The following is a 20,046-nucleotide window of genomic DNA, read 5'->3' on the forward strand; positions in this document are numbered from 1 at the left end:
CTCTTTTTAAAGCACAGCTAGACCAGATGTTGCAACAAAGTGAAGTGAACACAAGATGGCAGTATTCTGCAGTTCAGCTATGCAGACTCAGCTGTAGAAAAGCCTTGTTGAACTTTGAATGCTGTATGCTCGATGACCATGTCGGAGGAAGTTTTGGTCTTCAGGATTCTCCTTTTGTCAGAAGAGTGGAAACAGACAGTAAAAGCTAGATTGCCATGTTGGCAGAAGAGGTTTTCTAAGAATGATTATGACGTTGTGCCCCAGGCCAACAATGTTACTGAATTGAGGTTGTTTCTGGAATTCCGTTCATATTACCGCTGGTTTGTTGAGGTATTTGCCAAGACTGCTGCACCCCTCACAGAACATCTGAAGAATATTGAAGGAGAAGCCAGTGAGTCAGGTAAGGTCCTTCTGACAAAGGGCCCACAGAGGCCCCGTAACCCCATCAGTGGACAATGGCCTCAACAGTGTGAACAGTCTTTCATCAAGCTAAAGCAATGCCCGACTCAGGTTCCAGTGTTGGCTTATACAGACCCTTCCAAGCCCAACGAATTACACATTGATGCCAATCGAGAGGGCCTTGGGGCCGTGTTGTATCAGGAACATGCCTGGTTACTTCGGCCTGTGGTATTCGTAAGCCGAGCTCTTTCCTCCTCTGAGAGGAGCTACCCAACTCACAAGCTGGAGTTTCTTTCTTTGAAGTGGGCGGTTGTAGATAGGCTGAAAGACTACCTGTATGGAACAGAGTTCATGGTGAAGAACAACAATCCACTGACATATGTGCTAACCACTGGCAAGTTATACACCATAGGGCACTGGTGGCTGGCTGCCCTATCTGGATTTAGTTTCAGTCTAAAGTAGTGCCCCAGAGTGGGAAATAAGGATGTGGACGCCCTATCCAGGAGGCCTCATGGCAACCATGCTACAGAGTCCAGAATCAAGATGATGTTGTATCACTGACAAGCAGAACAGACAATCCTGCAGGCAGGCAGATCGTGGTATTGCCATCAACATTACTCCTTAACAGAGGGACCAAAAGAACACTTTTGCCCCCCTACTGAGAGAACACATGCTACACTACTGAGGCTGCATAAAGATAGGCAATTAACTGGAAAAATTACCCCTTCATTGATAGACTGCAGGATGATTCTCCTGCCTCTAAAAAAAAACATTGTCCAAGATTCCAGATTGCCACAGTGGCATCTATCAGGAAAAGTTATTTGCCAAATTCCTATCCACCCAGGGTTGTGGCCAAGCTCCACAACACCAGTGTCTTTTACAGATTAGACTGAAGCTGGCAGATCTGGCTGCATCCATGGACAAACGCAAATCCTTATTTAACACAAAACTGTCCTTCCATTCTAACTTTCCATTCCAGACAATTAGAAATTGGACGAACCATGTATTCCTTTAGTTACTTATTCAATCTGGCACACAAGAAAGGGGATTTAAGGCCAGGTGTAGCCAAATATTATCTTCCAGAGAAATTCTGTACATCGACATGACCCATGCCGCATAATTTAAAGCAGGGATAGAAGCAAAACCAAAAATGTTATATATTGCAGCTTATCTATCCATAGATGTGGTGGCTAGGTTAGTTTTCTTTTTTAGACTTCTTTTCCTCTATTTACACCTGGTGATTTGGCCAGTAATACACCAACGGGACTAGAGTGCCCCCTGCTCTGGATTAAGACAGCAGCAATTTCAGCCTAGGGGACGGGCAGTGTTAGATTTGCTAGCAGATTTAGGTTTCTAATAAATTGAAGCCAACACTATACTTTTGGGATAATAGTTTTTGGTGAATAAATAAATGCTGATTGCAAATAATTGAATAAATGATTGAATAAATAAATGCTCATTGTAAGCACCCCTGTCAGTGGTAAATTGTTTTTCTCAACACTCTTAACTGATACATTTGCAGGAGAGCTTGTTCTGTTGAAAAAGAACAGACTTACTGTCTGGATCACCAGAAAGCCTACAAAATAAAAAGCAGTGATTGCATCTAAGAATCAAGCTGCAATGTAAGCTGCAATATAATAAATGTTTACTTTTGGGTTTAATACCACTTTTAGCAAACTTTTTCCTTTTTCAACAGGCTGCAGATGGGGGTAGCAATTTTTTTAAGTTTTCCAGCTGTAAGCCTAAACTGCATCCTAGCCCAATCCTAGCCTGGTAATACCCAGGAATTCAATGCAAGCAGTTGGAAATATGCTTTTTTTCTAAAGCTAAAGGGGCATCAAAGCTTTTTGGGGCATAAAAAAGAATTCATCCAGATAATGGATAACAGAATTTTGACCAGATTTGGAAGACACCACCCATTCCAAATGTAGTGTACCCTGCCTAAAGTGCCCACTGATTTGATCCCAAGGTTCTTTCCCCAGTAAGTGCACTAGCATCCAGGCACACAGTCTCAGTCACACCACTGGCTCAATGATTAGTCTAGGGGTATCCCTTTTTGATGCTTTATCCCTGGGTGCAGGGTAACAGTGGAATACTCTAGTGACGTTAAGTAGTAATTTGAGGATACCTATCTTCCTCTTAAAGTTTCTTAGCACAGTCCATGCAGCAGCAAATGATGGGCTGAGCTGCACAGAGACACCGTGAGCAATGTCCAGTTTTAGTACAAGCTGACTCTGATGCAAGAGGGATAGCAGCAGCACACAGACACTGCACTGGGATCTCACATACCAGTTTCTACTCACAAATGTCTCTGGATAGTTGGATGCCTCTTTCCAATATCTGCCAGACATTTCTCCTATGAATTCTTCAGACCAGATCCCCAAAAGGAAATCCCCTAGTCAGATCCAGAAAAGTTCAATAGAATAGCCCCCCCCCCCCCAGCAAACTCAGCTGAGAGCTAGGTGAGCAAATGCAGAAGCACGGCCAGACTGCCCAGTAGGGCAGAAGCCCTTCAGGCTGAGATCTTCTCCTGGACAAGAACTCTGCTGCCTCAAGCACCAAACTATTTATGCACTCTTCCAGCCACCTTCTGGGCACCCTCCCGCAGGGTTTGGCTGTTTAGCTGGAACCACATAAATAATCAGGCTGCCTATTTGACTCTCCTAACCCACTATGTTCTGGAACCTTCCAGAAAACAGGGGGAAGCAATCAAACCTGCAGCATGCAGAGCTCATAGCAGTCTAATGCAATCACACTAGATTACAGGAGAACTACAAGAACTAAATTTCCATAACCTAAATTAGCAACCTGTCTACAAGGGTGCTAAACAAAAATGAGAAAAATATAATCTAGCCATGAACCCTTGGGGGATGAAGGGTGTTGAATCAGTCTATAGCTGTTTAGTTCCTTGATAAGTAAGCCGGGGGGGGGTAACCTAAATTGCAGAATGGGGGTTTAATAAAAGGGATAAAGGGCCCTCTAACCTTCCTTGTTGTTTTGTTCCATACTGACTTGGTAGATTCTTTTTTATTTAAAACAGTGAATAAGGGAGTAAGAGCCATTGCAAAAGGAGCACTCATGGCAGTAGCAACATGAATTTGGCCATTTGCACTGGCCCTCATTAAGTGAAAAACACATACCCTTCCTCAACACAGTGTTGGTGGCCTGGTTGATAGCAGGTCTTAAAGCCTGAATCTGGGCAACTAAAAAATGATCCTTTGCAGTGGGGCTGCAAATAATTTCTTATATTGGTCTGGGGTAAAAAGAGATTTACTTGCCTGATTCAGCTAGATGGGTCTCAGCGGCTTCCTCTTCTTCACTTTCCAGTGTTCTAGGATCCTGACACCTTCATGACCAAAGCAGAGTCCATAGCCCTACATTGGAATTGATGACGCAGAGAAGCAGTCCACCGACCGAGCAGGGGGGGCACCATCTGCAGGGGAGTAAAGGATCAGGTAAGTAAAACTGGTGGGATGTCCCCATAAGTGATGGATTGATAGACCAAGAGTCAAAAGATGAATGGTTTAATTTTTTTCATGAACAGGGTTTGGAATTAATTCGATTTTTATTAAAACGAAAACAGAAGAAGATGCAGATTTTAGAGACACAGATTTTAGATATTAAAGAAAAAATGGAACCCATGAAAGATTCCCCAGAAATGGGTAATCTTGCAAAAAGACTTAATAGGAATTTAGAAAAAACAGATCAAGAAGTGAAAAATAAAAAGATGAAAAAATATCAAAGAGATGTGAATGATTATAATAAAGATCAAGTTTAAATGGCAATCCTCCAATGGAGAAACAGATTTTAGTTCAGCTAATACTACACCTGTGAAGGAAGTACGAATAGAATCCACTAAGGGGCAGGTTTATCAAAATCCAGTGCCTTATAGAAACCAAGTAAAAGAGAATCCCCAAATGCATTACCCACAAGGGGAAAGAAGATATCATACACATATGTTAAGTAAAATGGTGCAGCGCTAAATACTAGAGCACAGTTAATATACACAATATATATACATGCGTGATATCACTCTAAGGGTGATCAATGAATATAAAAGTTCGATGCAATAGTGCGGATCATATAAAGATCCTAATTCAAGGTGAGTGGACGTCCTGATCCAAGGTGTGATGATAGGTGTGATCACACAAATAGGTGAAAAACGCACTCACCAGATGTGCGTTTAATACACGCAATATGTAATCCTGCGTCACCAGGCAAAGAAACGATCATCAGATCCCAGATCAGATTGTACCCAAATCACCATCCCGGCTCCACGGAAGTAAGGTCATCCGAAACCGCTACCAGGTATCACCACCAGGGTCCTGAGTCCTCCAGACGGGCACAGCTTTTTACGTCAACTGCTGTTTATCAACACAGCTGACCTTCTCTTTTTCCTGAGGTTATGTTACTCCATGTGCTGGCGTCCATCTTGGATTCCAAGATGGACGCCAGCACATGGAGTAACATAACCTCAGGGAAAAGAGAAGGTCAGCTGTGTTGATAAACAGCAGTTGACGTAAAAAGCTGTGCCCGTCTGGAGGACTCAGGACCCTGGTGGTGATACCTGGTAGCGGTTTCGGATGACCTTACTTCCGTGGAGCCGGGATGGTGATCTGGGTACAATCTGATCTGGGATCTGATGATCGTTTCTTTCCCTGGTGACGCAGGATTACATATTGCGTGTATTAAACGCACATCTGGTGAGTGCGTTTTTCACCTATTTGTGTGATCACACCTATCATCACACCTTGGATCAGGACGTCCACTCACCTTGAATTAGGATCTTTATATGATCCGCACTATTGCATCGAACTTTTATATTCATTGATCACCCTTAGAGTGATATCACGCATGTATATATATTGTGTATATTAACTGTGCTCTAGTATTTAGCGCTGCACCATTTTACGTAACATATATGTCTGATTGGAGGTTTTATTTGGTTACCTTTTCGGTGTATCAGCTGCTCAGTAACATTCTCTGTGTATACGCATTTATACACTTTTTGTGTATACACATCTATACGTTTTTTGCATTTAAGTTGCGCTCACTATAACATCTTATATTAAGATATCATACACCACACAATGGATGGAGGCCCAAGAATGGGGGTTCGTTTCATAAGAAACCACAGGGTAGGAGTAATATGAATGGGAAGCCATATCGTCCACCTTTTAAACCTTATTACCCCAAACCCAATTATTATTATCATTCCTTTTATAACCAGATTAAAGGTGTGGCGATGGGGGCTCGTTTTGCCCCTAGTGTGGCTAATCTGTTTATGGCACATTGGGAGGAAGAGGCGGTATATTTGGAACCCCCAAGCGAATTAATTATGTATAAAAAAAAATTTAGACAACGTTATCCTATTATGGAAAGGTAAAGAAGAGGATTTATTACATTTTTTAAAATAATTTAAATGTTAATAACAAAAATATTCATTTTACTTGGGAACATGATCAGGAACAAATTAGTTTTTTAGATTTGGATATTAAGATTAAGCAAGGGAGGATCACCACCAGGACATTTTTTAAGAGTGTTGACAGGAATGGCTGTATTCCGCATGATAGTTGTCATTATCCACCGTGGTTACTTAATGTACCAAAAGGTCAAGTGATCAGACTTAGGAGGAATTGTACAACACAGGAAGACTTTTATCACCAGGTAAAAGAACTAGGTCAAAGATTTGTGGACAAAGGATATTCTCAACCCAAAATTAATGAGGTGACCCAAAAAATAGGGAATACAGATAGAAACTCATTTCTTAAGGATAAAGAGAAAAAGGATGATCTTGTAGATCAATTAGCTGTTTGTCTAGATTTTAATATTAATTATAGAAAGGTGGAGACTATCTTTAAAAGACACTGGTCATTATTAAAAGCTGATCCTGTTTTAAAGGATCTAATATCGGAGTTCCCAATATTTAGATATAGGAAAGCCCTATCTTTGAGGGATAGAGTAGTTAAAAGTGTTCTTGACCCTCCCATTAAAAATAAATAAGTAACGTTTCTAGATCAAAAAGGCTTCTTCCCGTGTAGGACATGCTATGCTTGCAAAGCCACAAAAGGAAAGAATCGGAAAAGGAATAGTTTTGTGTCATCTGGTAAAAGCAAAAGAGTATAATATTGATGAATTTATTTCATGTAGGACTGAGGGGGTCGTTTACGCATTGCAGTGCAGTTGCGGTTTACAGTATGTGGGGAGAAAAAAAAGACCCCTTTGGGTCAGATTGCGTGAGCGTGTGCAAAACATTAAAAAGGGATTTCCAAAACATAGTGTGTCGAAGCACTTTTCAAAGCATCATAATAAGGATCCCACGGACCTGAAATTTTGGGGAATTACTAACTATTATTATTATTATTATACAGTATTTATATAGCGCCAAAGGGTATGCTCAGCGCTGTACAGTAGCAGGAGGGACAGAACATGAGACAAGACAGTAACAATACAATACACGAGGGGTTCGAGGGCCCTGCTCTTTCGAGCTTACAATCTAGGAGGGAGGGGAAGGTGGTACAGGAGAAAATGGCTGTGGGGGGTGGAGTGGTGGGAGGAGTGGAGGAGGTTAGTTGTAAGGTGAGGTCAGGTGTTAGGTGAGGTTGGGGTAGGCTTCTCTGAAGAGGAGGGTTTTCAGGGTGCGCCTGAAGGTGAGGAGGGTAGGTGACAGTCTGATGGATTGGGGGAAGGAGTTCCAGAGGATGGGGGAAGTCCTAGAGAAGTCCTGCAATCGGGCGTGGGAGGAGGAGACCAGGGAGCTAGAGAGTAGGAGGTCCTGTGAGGAGCGGAGGGCACGGGTAGGGTAGTATTTGGGTATCAGATCAGTTTTGTAGTTTGGGGCAGCGTTGTGAATGGCTTTGTAGGTCAGAGTTAGCAGTTTGAATTTGATGCGTTGGGCAATCGGGAGCCAATGAAGGGATTGGCAGAGGGGGGAGGCAGATGTGGAGTGGTTGGTAAGGTGGATGAGTCTAGCCGCGGAGTTTAGGATCGACTGGAGTGGGGATAGCGTTCGTTTGGGTAGGCCAGTGAGAAGGGAATTGCAATAGTCCAGGCGTGAGATGATAAGGGAGTGTACGAGTTGTTTGGTGGTGTCTGGGGTGAGGAATGTGCGTATCTTGGAGATGTTGCGGAGGTGGAGCCTGCAAGATCTAGATAGCAGTTGGATGTGGGGTAGGAAAGAGAGGTGGGAGTCCAGGGTGACACCCAGGACTTTGGCGTGTGGAGTGGGAGAGATGGTGGCGTTGTTAGAAGTGATGGAAAGGATGGGGGGGGGGGGGGCACGGGGTGGGGGGAAGACCAGGAGCTCGGTTTTGGATAGGTTAAGTTTGAGGAAATGGAGCGACATCCAGTCTGATATGTTGTTTAGGAGGTGGGTGATGCGGGCAGAGAGTGAGGGGGTGAGGTGGGGGGTGGAGAGGTAAATTTGGGTGTCGTCAGGATAGAGGTGGTAATTGAAGCCGTGGGAGTGAATAAGTTTGCCAAGGGAGGAGGTATAGATGGAGAAGAGGAGGGGCCCCAGGACAGAACCTTGGGGGACCCCGACAGAGAGGGGGAGGGAGAGGGAGGTGGCAGTGTTGTAGGTGACGCTGAAGAAGCGTTGGGAAAGGTAGGAGGAGAACCAGCAGAGAGCAGCGTCCCTGATGCCAAGGGAGTGCAGTTTGGCAAGGAGGAGAGGGTGGTCAACAGTGTTGAAAGCCGCGGAGAGGTCGAGGAGCAGGAGGATAGAATAGTGGCCATTGGCTTTGACGGTTAGGAGGTCGTTGGTGATTTTAAGTAGGGCGGTTTCGGTGGAGTGCAGGGGACGGAAGCCAGACTGTAGGGGGTCAAGGAGGTTGTTATCAGTGAGGTGGGCGCTTAGGCGATTGTAGGCCAGGCGCTCAAGGAGCTTGGAAATGAAAGGCAGGAGGGAGATGGGTACAAGAAAAATTGGAGGGGGAGCCATAAGGTGCATTCCCTTAGTAAATTAGAGTCAAAGTGGATTTACACTGTGCAAACACATGCCCCTAAAGGATTAAATATCAAATTCGATTTAAATTGTTTTATCTCAGATTACTAAATATGTTGGGGTATGATGTCTTGTAGAAGTAGAGTATCTGGTTTAAGTAGGGATGTTTTATGTGGTATATGTTTCTTTTTTTTGGCTTGGAGATTGTGTATTTTTATAATAATATTGTCATTTGTATTTATGTTTTTATGTTTATTTGTACACTCTAGCTTTTGGATGCTGTTTGTATGTTTTTCATTAGCCTAATAGGGGTGGAGTTTTTTTAGATATATATGGATCCCATTTTTATAAATATATATGTTTTATTAATATATATATTTATTTATTTTAAAAAGATATCTATTTACCATATTGATCTCAGGGCTTGATAATATAATTAATAAAAATATTTTTAGTTTTATATTTATTTTTATTTTATATTTTTTATTTATTAAAGGTGTCATGAATAATGTGTATGGAGTTATTTTAAAAAATATTTATTTATAGTTTTAATTATGAAACCCTATAGTTTTTAATCAATTTTGTAATGTTTATTGATTTTATCTAATATGGATAGGAGTATATGGATTATATTTGTGGGCTAAGGTGTCCATCCGCCTACCTATTTATATATATATGATTATAGGTATATGTGGAAGGAATTCTCTTAGAGATAGGCATCTAATTTATGACCCCGTTTGATATATATACTAGTATTTATTGCCGGGTAGTGTAGATGCTTCCTGTGGGCTACTAAAACATGGCCGCAGGAGACAAGGGTGGATTCTCCATTGAGTGAGGGATCCGCCCTCGGGGGAGACTTCTCTTATGACGCTGTGCATTTAAGGGAGGTTCATCGCTATGAACACCAGCCCTGAGGAAGTCACATGGGATTGTGACGCAACGCGTCGGCCTGACGTAGTGACACACTTCCGGCATTGACGCCATCTTAGCACACCTTTTTTGTATACCCATGCATACAGACTACACCCAAAAGCATGAGGTTTTGAGCTGTGATTACTGCAGATACATGTGAGTGCGTATTTTATTTGTCCTTTGCCCTATTCATTGGAAATAAACATATTACACTATGGAAGCATGTGTTTTATGTTTCAAATGAGATATTGGCGCTGTATCTGACCCTATCTGGAGAGGAGCCATTATCTGAGTGCTGACCTGTTTGAGGAGATTTGTGTGCGGTGGGAGCAGATCAGTGGAGTGGCTGCAGACTTGAAGGATCTAAGAGAGGGATCCCTAAAACGCTTTGACTTGCAAGGATCAAAGTTTTAAGGTGAGAGGCTTATCTAGCCGGTGGTCAGATTGTCGTCTGTCAGCAGTTAAATCTACTGTCACACAATATCAACACGAGTGTCATCGTTCATGCGATAAAGTGTTATGATCCATCTTTACTGGACTTTATGAGCACAGATCAGACGTTGGAGTTTGATCCTTTATTGAGTGTGATTACACTGTTTTTGTTCACTTGTATGCACATTTACACACATTTATGTTGCACTGATTTGGTGGTTTTATATATATATATATATATATATACAGGTGAAACTCGAAAAATTTGAATATCGTGCAAAAGTTCATTTATTTCAGTAATGCAACTTAAAAGGTGAAACTAATATATGAGATAGACTCATTACATGCAAAGCAAGATATTTCAAGCCGTGATTTGTCATAATTGTGATGATTATGGCTTACAGCTTATGAAAACCCCAAATCCACAATCTCAGAAAATTAGAATATTGTGAAAAGGTGCAATATTCTAGGCTCAAAGTGTCCCACTCTAATCAGCTAATTAAGTCATAACACCTGCAAAGGGTTCCTGAGCATTTAAATGGTCTCTCAGTCTGGTTCAGTAGGAATCACAATCATGGGAAAGACTGCTGACCTGACAGTTATGCATAAAACCATCATTGACACCCTCCATAAGGAGGGAAAGCCTCAAAAGGTAATTGCAAAAGAAGTTGGATGTTCCCAAAGTGCTGTATCAAAGCACATTAATAGAAAGTTATATGGAAGGGAAAAGTGTGGAAGAAAAAGGTGCACAAGCAGCAGGGATGACCGCAGCCTGGAAAGGATTGTCAGGAAAAGGCCATTCAAAAGTGTTGGGGACCTTCACAAGGAGTGGAGTGAGGCTGGAGTCAGTGCATCAAGAGCTACCACACACAGACGGATCCTGGACATGGGCTTCAAATGTCATTTTCCTCTTGTTAAGCCGCTCCTGAACAACAAACAATGTCAGAAGCGTCTTACCTGGGCTAAAGAAAAACAGACCTGGTCTGTTGCTCAGTGGACCAAAGTCCTCTTTTCTGATGAGAGCAACTTTTGAATCTCATTTGGAAACCAAGGACTCAGAGTATGAAGGAAGAATGGAGAGGCCCACACTGCAAGATGCTTGAAGTCCAGTGTGAAGTTTCCACAGGGAGCCATGTCATCTGCTGGTGTTGATCCACTGTGCTTCATTAAGTCCAGGGTCAACGCAGCCGTCTACCAGGAGATTTTGGAGCACTTCATGCTTCCTTCCGCAGACGATCTTTATGGGGATGCTGAATTCATTTTCCAGCAGGACTTGGCACCTGCCCACACTGCCAAAAGCACCAGAACCTGGTTCAATGACCATGGGATTACTGTGCTTGATTGGCCAGCAAACTCACCTGACCTGAACCCCATAGAGAATCTATGGGGCATTGCCAAGAGAAAGATGAGAGACATGAGACCGAACAATGCAGAAGAGCTGAAGGCCGCTATTGAAGCATCCTGGTCTTCCATAACACCTCAGCAGTGCCACAGGCTGATAGCTTCCATGCCACGCCACATTGAGGCATTAATTGCTGCAAAAGGGGCCCAAACCAAGTACTGAGTACATATGCATGCTTATACTTTTCAGGGGTCCGACATTATTCTATGTACAATCCTTGTTTTATTGATTGCATGTAATATTCTAATTTTCTGAGATTGTGGATTTGGGGTTTTCATGAGCTGTAAGCCATAATCATCACAATTATGACAAATCACGGCTTGAACTATCTTGCTTTGCATGTAATGAGTATCTCATATATTAGTTTCACCTTTTAAGTTGCATTACTGAAATAAATTAACTTTTGCGTGATATTCTAATTTTTCGAGTTTCACCTGTATATATATGATTGTATATATATTTATTTATTGTTTTTGCTTTTTATATATATGTGTATTTTATTTTTAAGAGATACATATTTGTCTGGTGGTTCATTGGGAATAGATCGCATGTATATTCCTTAGTAGTGGAGACACATATTTATTATTAGTCACCATCACTGTTTATTTGGCATAATTTTATCACACGGATTTGTGGTATTGTATTCAGTATTATATGCATGATTCCACTTATTTATGTTGGCACTAGGTGAGTAACATTTCACTGATTTTCACACAGTGTATCACTGTAGTATTTGTGGACGTATACACTTATTCATGTTTTTTATGTTTATGAGTAGCGCTGCATTTTTAATGTATTTAAGGTAAATAAAACTGTTTCTCCTCTCCCCTAGACAATCTATTTACCCTTGCAATGTGGACACAGTCTCACTGCAAGAAATAATTTTTTTAGTTGCCTGGAGTGGGTCTTTAAAAGACAGTGTTCTTCGCTGGAGTAACAGATTCAGCCACAGACCCACATCTTTCATGTGTTCAGATTGTAATGGACTGATATCTTCTGTCTGAAATACTCGTGATAATTGAACAAACCTAGGCTTCCAAAACATTTGTAAGCCTCCTAAAGGATCTAAATGCAGAAACAGCTCCCTACATTGCTCAGATTTTTCTCTCCCACAACACTACCGATTTTTTTCCTTGATACCAGCTAAAAAATTGTAGTCCAAAGGTGAAAGATCACATGCCAGTGCCCCCTTATAGCAGCTGTTGGGAATTCCCTTGTCCCTGGCTGATGAGATAGGAGACAGGAGTTTACGGTGCTTGGAAGTGTTCCTCTTTGAGGCTTTGCAGTCTATCTTGTAAGTGTTGTGGTTGCCAATGCCAAGCTGGATCAGTGCCCATTCCTTTCAGCTGAGTCCTGGTTAACTACTGGCTGTTAATTAACTGCATTTAATGCCTATAAATAGTATATAGTATCTGTACCACAAGGGTAAGAATGGGAATGCTAGATAGTGACAGTCCTCTCTTGCAGTAGGGAGAAGCATGTTTTGTCCCTAATGTCCAAGACATGGAGCAATATTGCTGAAAGAGCCTGGCAATGGACATACACTTCTTTGCAATGTACTATGATGTTAGTATTAGGTGCTTTGAATATGTGCTAGATTAATCTGATGCCACTGCGTGGAGCCCCTGATGTGCCCCATTCTAAGCAACTTGTCTACTGTGTTTAATGTCAAATGAAAATTTCCTGACTGAATGCCCCTGAAGGTTGCAATAGTTTGGCAACCTCAGCTTAAAGCGGAGCTCCAGTCACACTGTGGGGGATCAATCTTTAACCACTTGCCAACCATGCTATAGCTGAATGACAGCTACAGCGTTGTTGTCCAGTTCATATGACGTCCTCTCAGAATGCGCCCTCCTGCACGCACCCGGTGCTCTCCGTGATTGCTGTGTCCTATGGACACATCTGATCACATGATGTGGTAAAATGCCAATCACAGTGGCCTTTTACCATGTGGTCAGCTGTGTCCAATGTTACAGTAGATCACAATGTACATACAGTTGCCGGTTATCGTCAGCACTTTCCTCACGCCGTCACAGCGTGAGGAAAGTACTGCCGATAACTGGCAAATGACACAGAGATCATCTGCACCGATCATCAGGGCACTGATGATCAGTGCCCAGCAGTGCCATCCACCAGTGCCCAGCAGTGCCACCTGTCAGTGCCCAGCAGTGCCACCCATCAGTTGCACCCAGCAGTGCCGCCAGTCAATGCTGTCAGTCAGTGCCGCCAGTCAGTGCTGCCAATCAGCGCTGCCCATCAGTGCCCATCATTGCTGCATATCAGTGCAGCATCATCAGTGCCTCCTCATCAATGCCCACCAGTGTTGCCTCATCAGTGTAGCTTATCAGTGCCCATCAGTGCTGCCTATCTGTGCCACCTCATCAGTGCCCATCAGTGCTGCCTATCAGTGCCCATTTGTGCTGCCTATCAGTGCAGCCTCATCAATGCACATCAGTGAAGGAGAAAAATTACCTGTTTGCAAACTTTTAAAATAGAGACAAAGAAAAACGTTTTTTTTCAAATGTTTTGCTATTTTTTTGTTTATAGTGCCAAAAAATAAAACACCCAGCGGTAATTAAATACCACCAAAAGAAAGCTCTATGTGTGTGAAAAATATGCTAAAAATTTCATATGGGTACAATGTTGCTTGACCGCGCAATTGCCATTCAAAGTGCTGAAAGCTGAAATGAGGCTTGGGCACGAAGGGGGTAAAAATGCCTGCTAGGGAAGTGGTTAAAGAGGAACTTCCCCTTTTGGATGGAGCTCGGCTTTAAAGCTCTGGGCTACTTTTAAATGTACCCTTGCAGTGCCCCACCCTCCACTGCAAGGGTTAAATGCTCATTTGGCTAGGGAGAAAGGAATAAGCACAAATACCTACCTTATTCCTCACTCCTGCAGGCTTCCCCATCTTTATGCGACTAATCCTCTAAAGCTACTTCATTTCACTGCCCGACAGGTTGCAGTTCTCTGATGTCATCACATACAATGCAGGACCAGCAGTCCTGCATTTTATGGGAGGGAGATGAGGGTTTGCCCACAACCTGGATCATTAGAGAGCAGAGGACAGCTGCTAGGGGAGTAAGGAATAAGGTAAGTATTTGTACTTATTCCCTCCTTCCATCCAAATGAGCATTTAACAAATGCAGTGCGGGAAAGACCCCACTTCTCAGGAACATTTAAAACCAGCCTGGATTTGGGCTTTAAGAAAGGTTCACTGTTGGTTGGAAATGTGTATACCCAAAGACCTTCACTTTTTATTCCCAAAGACAGATATCATTTTTTTGCATATTAATTCTTCATGGTCTGTGTTACTAGAGGTGTGGCAGGAGTGTGTTCCTTGCCTACATATTTATATTGAATCTCTATTTCTTATCTCTGAACGATAGAAAGTATGATCTCAGCCACTGCTAAGTCATCTTATTTCTTCTCCAAAAGAATTAAAGATCCAAAGCATATTATTTGTACATAAGCGGGAATATTGTAAGCACGGGCGGACTGACCATTTGGAAACTCTGGTGCTGCCCGAGGGTCCGGGGCCATTAGGGGGCCCCATGAGATGCCCCTAGTACCTTTTTCATAGGCTTTTTTGTGTTTGGGCAAGGACAGAGGGGCCCCATGATCCCCTATTGCCCGGGGGCCCCATGATTTGTCAGTCCACCCCTGATTGTAAGTTTCCAGCAGACTGGTTTCTAGTCATAACTGGGTTATTTTATTCTTGGACCAAATGTATTTTTTTTCTGTTATTAACCCAATGTGTAATGAAAGTAAAAGGGTGAATGAACAATAACATATTATACATAAAATATATTTGATTTGTTGGTTGGGAAGTAAGTGACGTTTGCAATATATTGTTTGAAAATAGAATCCTAAGAATTGTTCTTTTATTTGTTTTTCAGGAACTGGAGCCTCATGGTCAGATTACACATGGCTGGAATGCTTCTAACAATATCTAAAAAAAAAGCAGTGGGACACTAGCCATTCCTGTGCACTGTATTTATGAAGTAGAAGGAAATCCAGCTGAGTCTTGTATATTTTCCTTATTAACTTGGACTGCTTTTCTTTACCATTACGTACATCGGTTTCCGATAGTCCAGATCTTAGAAATGTTGCTGCCAATAGCATTGTTTGTTAAGTTTTTATTCATTCAGCAAGGACACTGCTTTGCAATACAAGGATGTGATGTTCATGGCCAGCAAAAACTTCTGTGCTATGGAAGAGGCTTGAAACATGTACCTGAGCACCTCCCTAACACAACATTAATTCTTGATATTTCTTTCAACCTGATAAAAGTTATAAAGACTTCAGATTTCAGCAATGTCACTCATCTGCAACAACTAAATGTATCAAACAACGATATCCACGTTATTGAGAGGGGAAGTTTTCAGACGTTAACGGAGCTTAAAATACTAAACCTCAATCACAATATTTTATTGATGCTAAATAATAGTATTTTTGAAGGTCTGCAGAGTGTTAGCACTCTATTACTAAGTGATAACAATATTTCTTCTATACTGCCAATGGCTTTTTCTCCTCTAGAAAATCTGAAGGTGCTTGATATGTCATCTAACCCGCTTCAGACACTTGGATCTCTACGTTCAGTTTTTCAGATAAATAGTTTAGTAATGATAGGCATTGCAAATATTAGTCTTGAAAATTTTCTATCTTCTGACCTTGAAAATGTTTCTAATTCACTCCATACAATTGACATATCTAAAAATCCACTTGCTTCAGTCAGTTTTAATTCTGATGTCCTAAAGGGTCTTACCTCCTTGAATATATCATTCTCTGGTCCCCAATTTACATGGACAGTTAAAGACTCATGCTTCCTGAGGGGGCTAAAGAGGATAATCATGGAAGGTGTAAGTTTAAGCCCAACAGCTATATTAGAGGTTATCCAGACCCTTAGCTGTAGTTCATTGAAAGAAGTTGACTTCAGTCATTTAAACCTTGCTGACTCTGACCATATTATCCAAGAACTATGCCGTAAACACAACAAAATTGAAACCCTTTATCTCAAGTATAATAATTACAGTGCGTTTCAACAAAATACTTTTCAAAACTGTACTGAATTAAAATTTCTAGACATATCTCACAACCAGTTTGTGCTTGTACCTGTGTCTGCCTTTGATCATCTGACTTCTCTTGAACAGCTAACAATGGCCAGTAACAAAATATCTGCTCTTCCCAGTGATTTATCCCAGATGGCCAGCTTGGAAAGACTGAACCTGAGTTTCAATCATCTCACAGAAGTCTACCTAAATGACACAAAATCATTCAGCAAACTGAAAAATCTAGATCTTTCTGGAAACAAGATGTTTGTTTTCCACTCCTCCTTGTCTGAGATTTGGAGTCTAAAATATTTAAACTTAGGAAAAAACTATCTCCTTGATATTTCAAAGTCATTTGGAACAAATCTCAGAAATCTTCAGTACCTGATATTAACAACAAATAAGTTAAGTTCTCTCTCTGAAAATACTTTTCAAACTTTAACTTCTTTAAATGTACTAAACCTGGTAGACAATCAGATAAATTACATAGAACCAGGAGCTTTCAAAGGTCTGAAAAATCTGTTAACATTACTTCTTGGAAGCAATAAACTAACAAAAGACTCTTTTCAAAATAATACTTTCCAAGGGCTTGAATCTCTTGATGAACTTCAACTTTTCAGCAATTATATAGAGTATGAATCCGCAAAAAAACTAACCGTGCCACCATTCCATTCTTTGAAGTCACTAAAGCATCTTGCACTTAACAGTCAGGGTCATAACGGAATGAGGAATTTACCAGTCAACTTATTTGAAGGCTTGGTATCTTTATACAAGATTCAGTTAGGAAATCTAGCCCTGTCTACCATTGACAACAATGTACTGTCATACGTTCCTCAGGTACACGAATTGGATTTAAGCAATAACCCTATACCAATATTGTGTCCAAAACTGTTAAAGCCAGTTTGTAATTTGACTGAACTTCATCTGAAAAAAATGACACTTGAATCACTTGACTTTTTAGTTAGTTTAAATCTTTCCAAGTTAATTTTTCTTCGAGCTTCAGGTAACCAAATAAACACTTTTAATGAAACACAATGTAAGGCACTGCCTTCTCTTAAGTTCCTCGATTTGAGCAATAACCCAATGCTGTGCAGCTGTGATAACAAATGGTTTATAAAGTGGGTCCAAGATGATGTAAAAACCCAAGTACTCAATTTCTATGATTACCAATGTGCTTATCCCCAATCTAGCAAAGGACAAAGACTGTCAACCTTCAACATTGATTCCTGTGGGCCTAGTTATGACTTTAATCTATTTCTGTCGACTTTTGTGTTCATAAGCATTTGGTTGTTGTTTTCAACAGTTTGGAAATTATGGCGATGGCAAGTGGTGTATTTTTATTACATTATCCTTGGTTATTTACATGATAAGAAACACAAAAGGATAAGACAAAACTATGAGTATGATGCTTTCATTTCCTACAACTGTCATGATGAAGAATGGGTTTTCCATGAGCTTATACCAAACCTTGAAAAAAATTATCAGTGGAAGCTCTGTCTTCATCACCGAGACTTTGAACCAGGAAAAGCCATTGTGGACAATATTATAGATAACATTTATAGCAGTCGAAAAACAATTTGTGTGATCAGTAGACACTACTTAGCTAGTGAATGGTGTTCCAAGGAAATGCAAGTTGCCAGTTATCGTCTTTTTGATGAGAAAAGTGAAGTTTTGATTTTACTGTTTTTAGAGCCTATCCCCCATCATAGACTTTCTTTCTATCATCAGTTTAGGAGGGTATTAAAAAAGAAGACATACCTCCTGTGGCCTAAGAACATTAATGCTACAGCTGTTTTTTGGCATATGGTAAACCAAGCTTTGGCAAATGATGAGGTGTCAGAAGAGGCAAATGCTATATAGGCTACATATTATTTAGTAGATATTTTGGGAGGCAGATAATGCTTATGCAATGTAAGTGGCCTTCCCATTATTAAGTATAAATGCATAGCAAAACAAACTGTTGTTATTTACACTGAATGTAATCTGTACATATCTTTTCCCATTGATAATATTAGTACTACAGTTGTTCAATTGTTCATTACACCCAAGTATGAAAAAATAAAATAAAAAATATATAGCATTGGCAAGCATTCAAAGCTGTATACCCATTATCGCAAAATATTGCATTACAGTGGAAAAACCACCTGTGGACAAACATTAAACTTAGAGCTGGTTCACACCATGAATCGCACAGGAACGTGCTGTGCATTCCTATGCTATTCACAAGTGACGCAGTGTGATTTCAGGCTGCAATCATACTGGACCGCAGAAAGTGTAGTATATGTACTACTTTACAAAATGCAGTACAACTGGATTGCATGGTACTTCTGGATCATGCAATCCAATGCAGGCACCCGCTGCAGATTGCAAGTGCTGTGCGTTTTGAATGTGGTATGCACATTCTGGTGTGAACTGGTCCTTAAAGAGGAATTCCAGGTATGAATATTTAAAACGATGTTACATTGATCCATTTTGGACCATGTATATGCTATACTTGCCCCTGTCCCTGGAAGCTGGAAATCACTGAAGTAGATACTGCTACTCCAGTGGTCTCCACTTGCTTCCGGGCTCCATGCTGAATGGCTGGCATGCTGCATCCTGAACGCTTGTGAGTGCATTTTAACCATTAAATATGTGTGCTTTTTAAACCATCTACACTCAGAGTGGCGCCGCGGTCTCTCTTCTCTATTTGAGCACAGGAGTATCTACAAGCTCTTACAGCTGGCTGCCTCCTCCTACAAGACTGTACACCCATACATCCTCCATTTTAAGATTGACTTGGATGACATTCCCACATGGACCTTTTACTAACACATCCATTTGCGGTCCATCCCCCATCCCATACTAGGTTGATGTTCTAGCGCTCCCCAACTTCCACTGTGGATGTGGTGTACCTGAATTTTGCTAAAGCATTCAACACAGTTCCCCATAAATGCTTAATTTACAAACTGAGGGCTGTAGTCATGGATGATAGGATTTGTTCATGGATAGAAAACTGGTTACATGGGAGCGTCTAAAGGGTGGTGATAAGTAGCATGTATTCAGACTGCTCTGGAGTGGTAAGCTGGGTACATCAGAGCTCTGTCCTGAGACAGATTCTATTTAATTTATTCATAAATGATATAGAGGTTGGTATAAATAGCTCAGCCTCATTTTTGCTGATGATACAAAGCTAAGTAGGGCAATAACTTCACAGCAGGATATAAAAAATTTACAAGAAGACCTCAATAAAATAGTGGGAAAATACATGGCAAACAATATTGAAAAATGTACAGTAATGCACTTGGGAGCTACAAATACTAATCCAAGTTACTCACTAGGAGAAGAACCTCTGTGGGAACCGAGGATGGAAAAAGATTTGGGGTCCTAGTGTATGATAGACTCAGCAGTGGCATGCAATGCCAAGCTGCAGTAAGCAAAGCTGTACAATTTTAGCATGCATAAAAAAAGGAATTTAGAGATAAAACAATAATCCTGCCACTTTAAAAAAAACTCTGGTTGGGCCACATCTGGAGTATGCCGTCCAGTTCTGGTCAGTTCCAGTCCTCAGAAAGGATGTGCTAGAGCTGGAGAGAGTCCAGAGAAGCCCAACAAAGTTAATAAGCAGGCTGGGGGACCTCAATTACGAGGAAAGACTACAAACATTAAACTTATTCTCCCTGGAGAAGAGATGATTGAGAGGAGATATGATATCGATATACAAATATGTCAGTGGTGATCTACCTTAAGGAATAAACTATTTTGTCTCAGGGATATAAGAAGATATGGGGCCACTCAATGAAATTGGAGAAGAGCTTTAGCCTTAAACTGCATAGGGGGTTTTTCACTGTCAGGGCGGTAAGGATGTGGAACTCCCACAATTGGTTGTGTCAGAAGGAAGTATCGATAGTTTAAAAAAACTCTTA

The 20,046-nt window shown here is 41.1% G+C and overlaps 1 protein-coding gene across 2 annotated transcripts in view; it reads left to right on the forward strand.

Moving 5' to 3' along the window:
• LOC149439107 (uncharacterized) overlaps positions 1 to 18,231 on the forward strand; it is a 44,191-nt gene extending 25,960 nt beyond the window's left edge. Inside the window, exons 2-3 of one of the 2 annotated variants that reach the window (XM_089659442.1) lie at positions 3,727 to 3,854; positions 14,990 to 18,231. In XM_089659442.1, the coding sequence (XP_089515568.1) occupies positions 15,197 to 18,001 (2,805 nt within the window). In that variant the 5' untranslated portion in view covers positions 3,727 to 3,854; positions 14,990 to 15,196 and the 3' untranslated portion in view covers positions 18,002 to 18,231. Of the gene's footprint in view, positions 1 to 3,726; positions 3,855 to 8,962; positions 9,675 to 14,989 lie in introns of those variants that run through there. The other variant, XM_089659443.1, reaches the window with a different exon arrangement.
• The last annotated feature ends 1,815 nt before the right edge of the window (positions 18,232 to 20,046 follow it).

The sequence above is a fragment of the Staurois parvus genome, unplaced genomic scaffold (genome assembly GCF_062004578.1).
Source record: "Staurois parvus isolate SC_StPar_1 unplaced genomic scaffold, SC_StPar_1.0 ptg001158l, whole genome shotgun sequence".
NCBI classification, from domain to species: Eukaryota; Metazoa; Chordata; class Amphibia; order Anura; family Ranidae; genus Staurois; species Staurois parvus.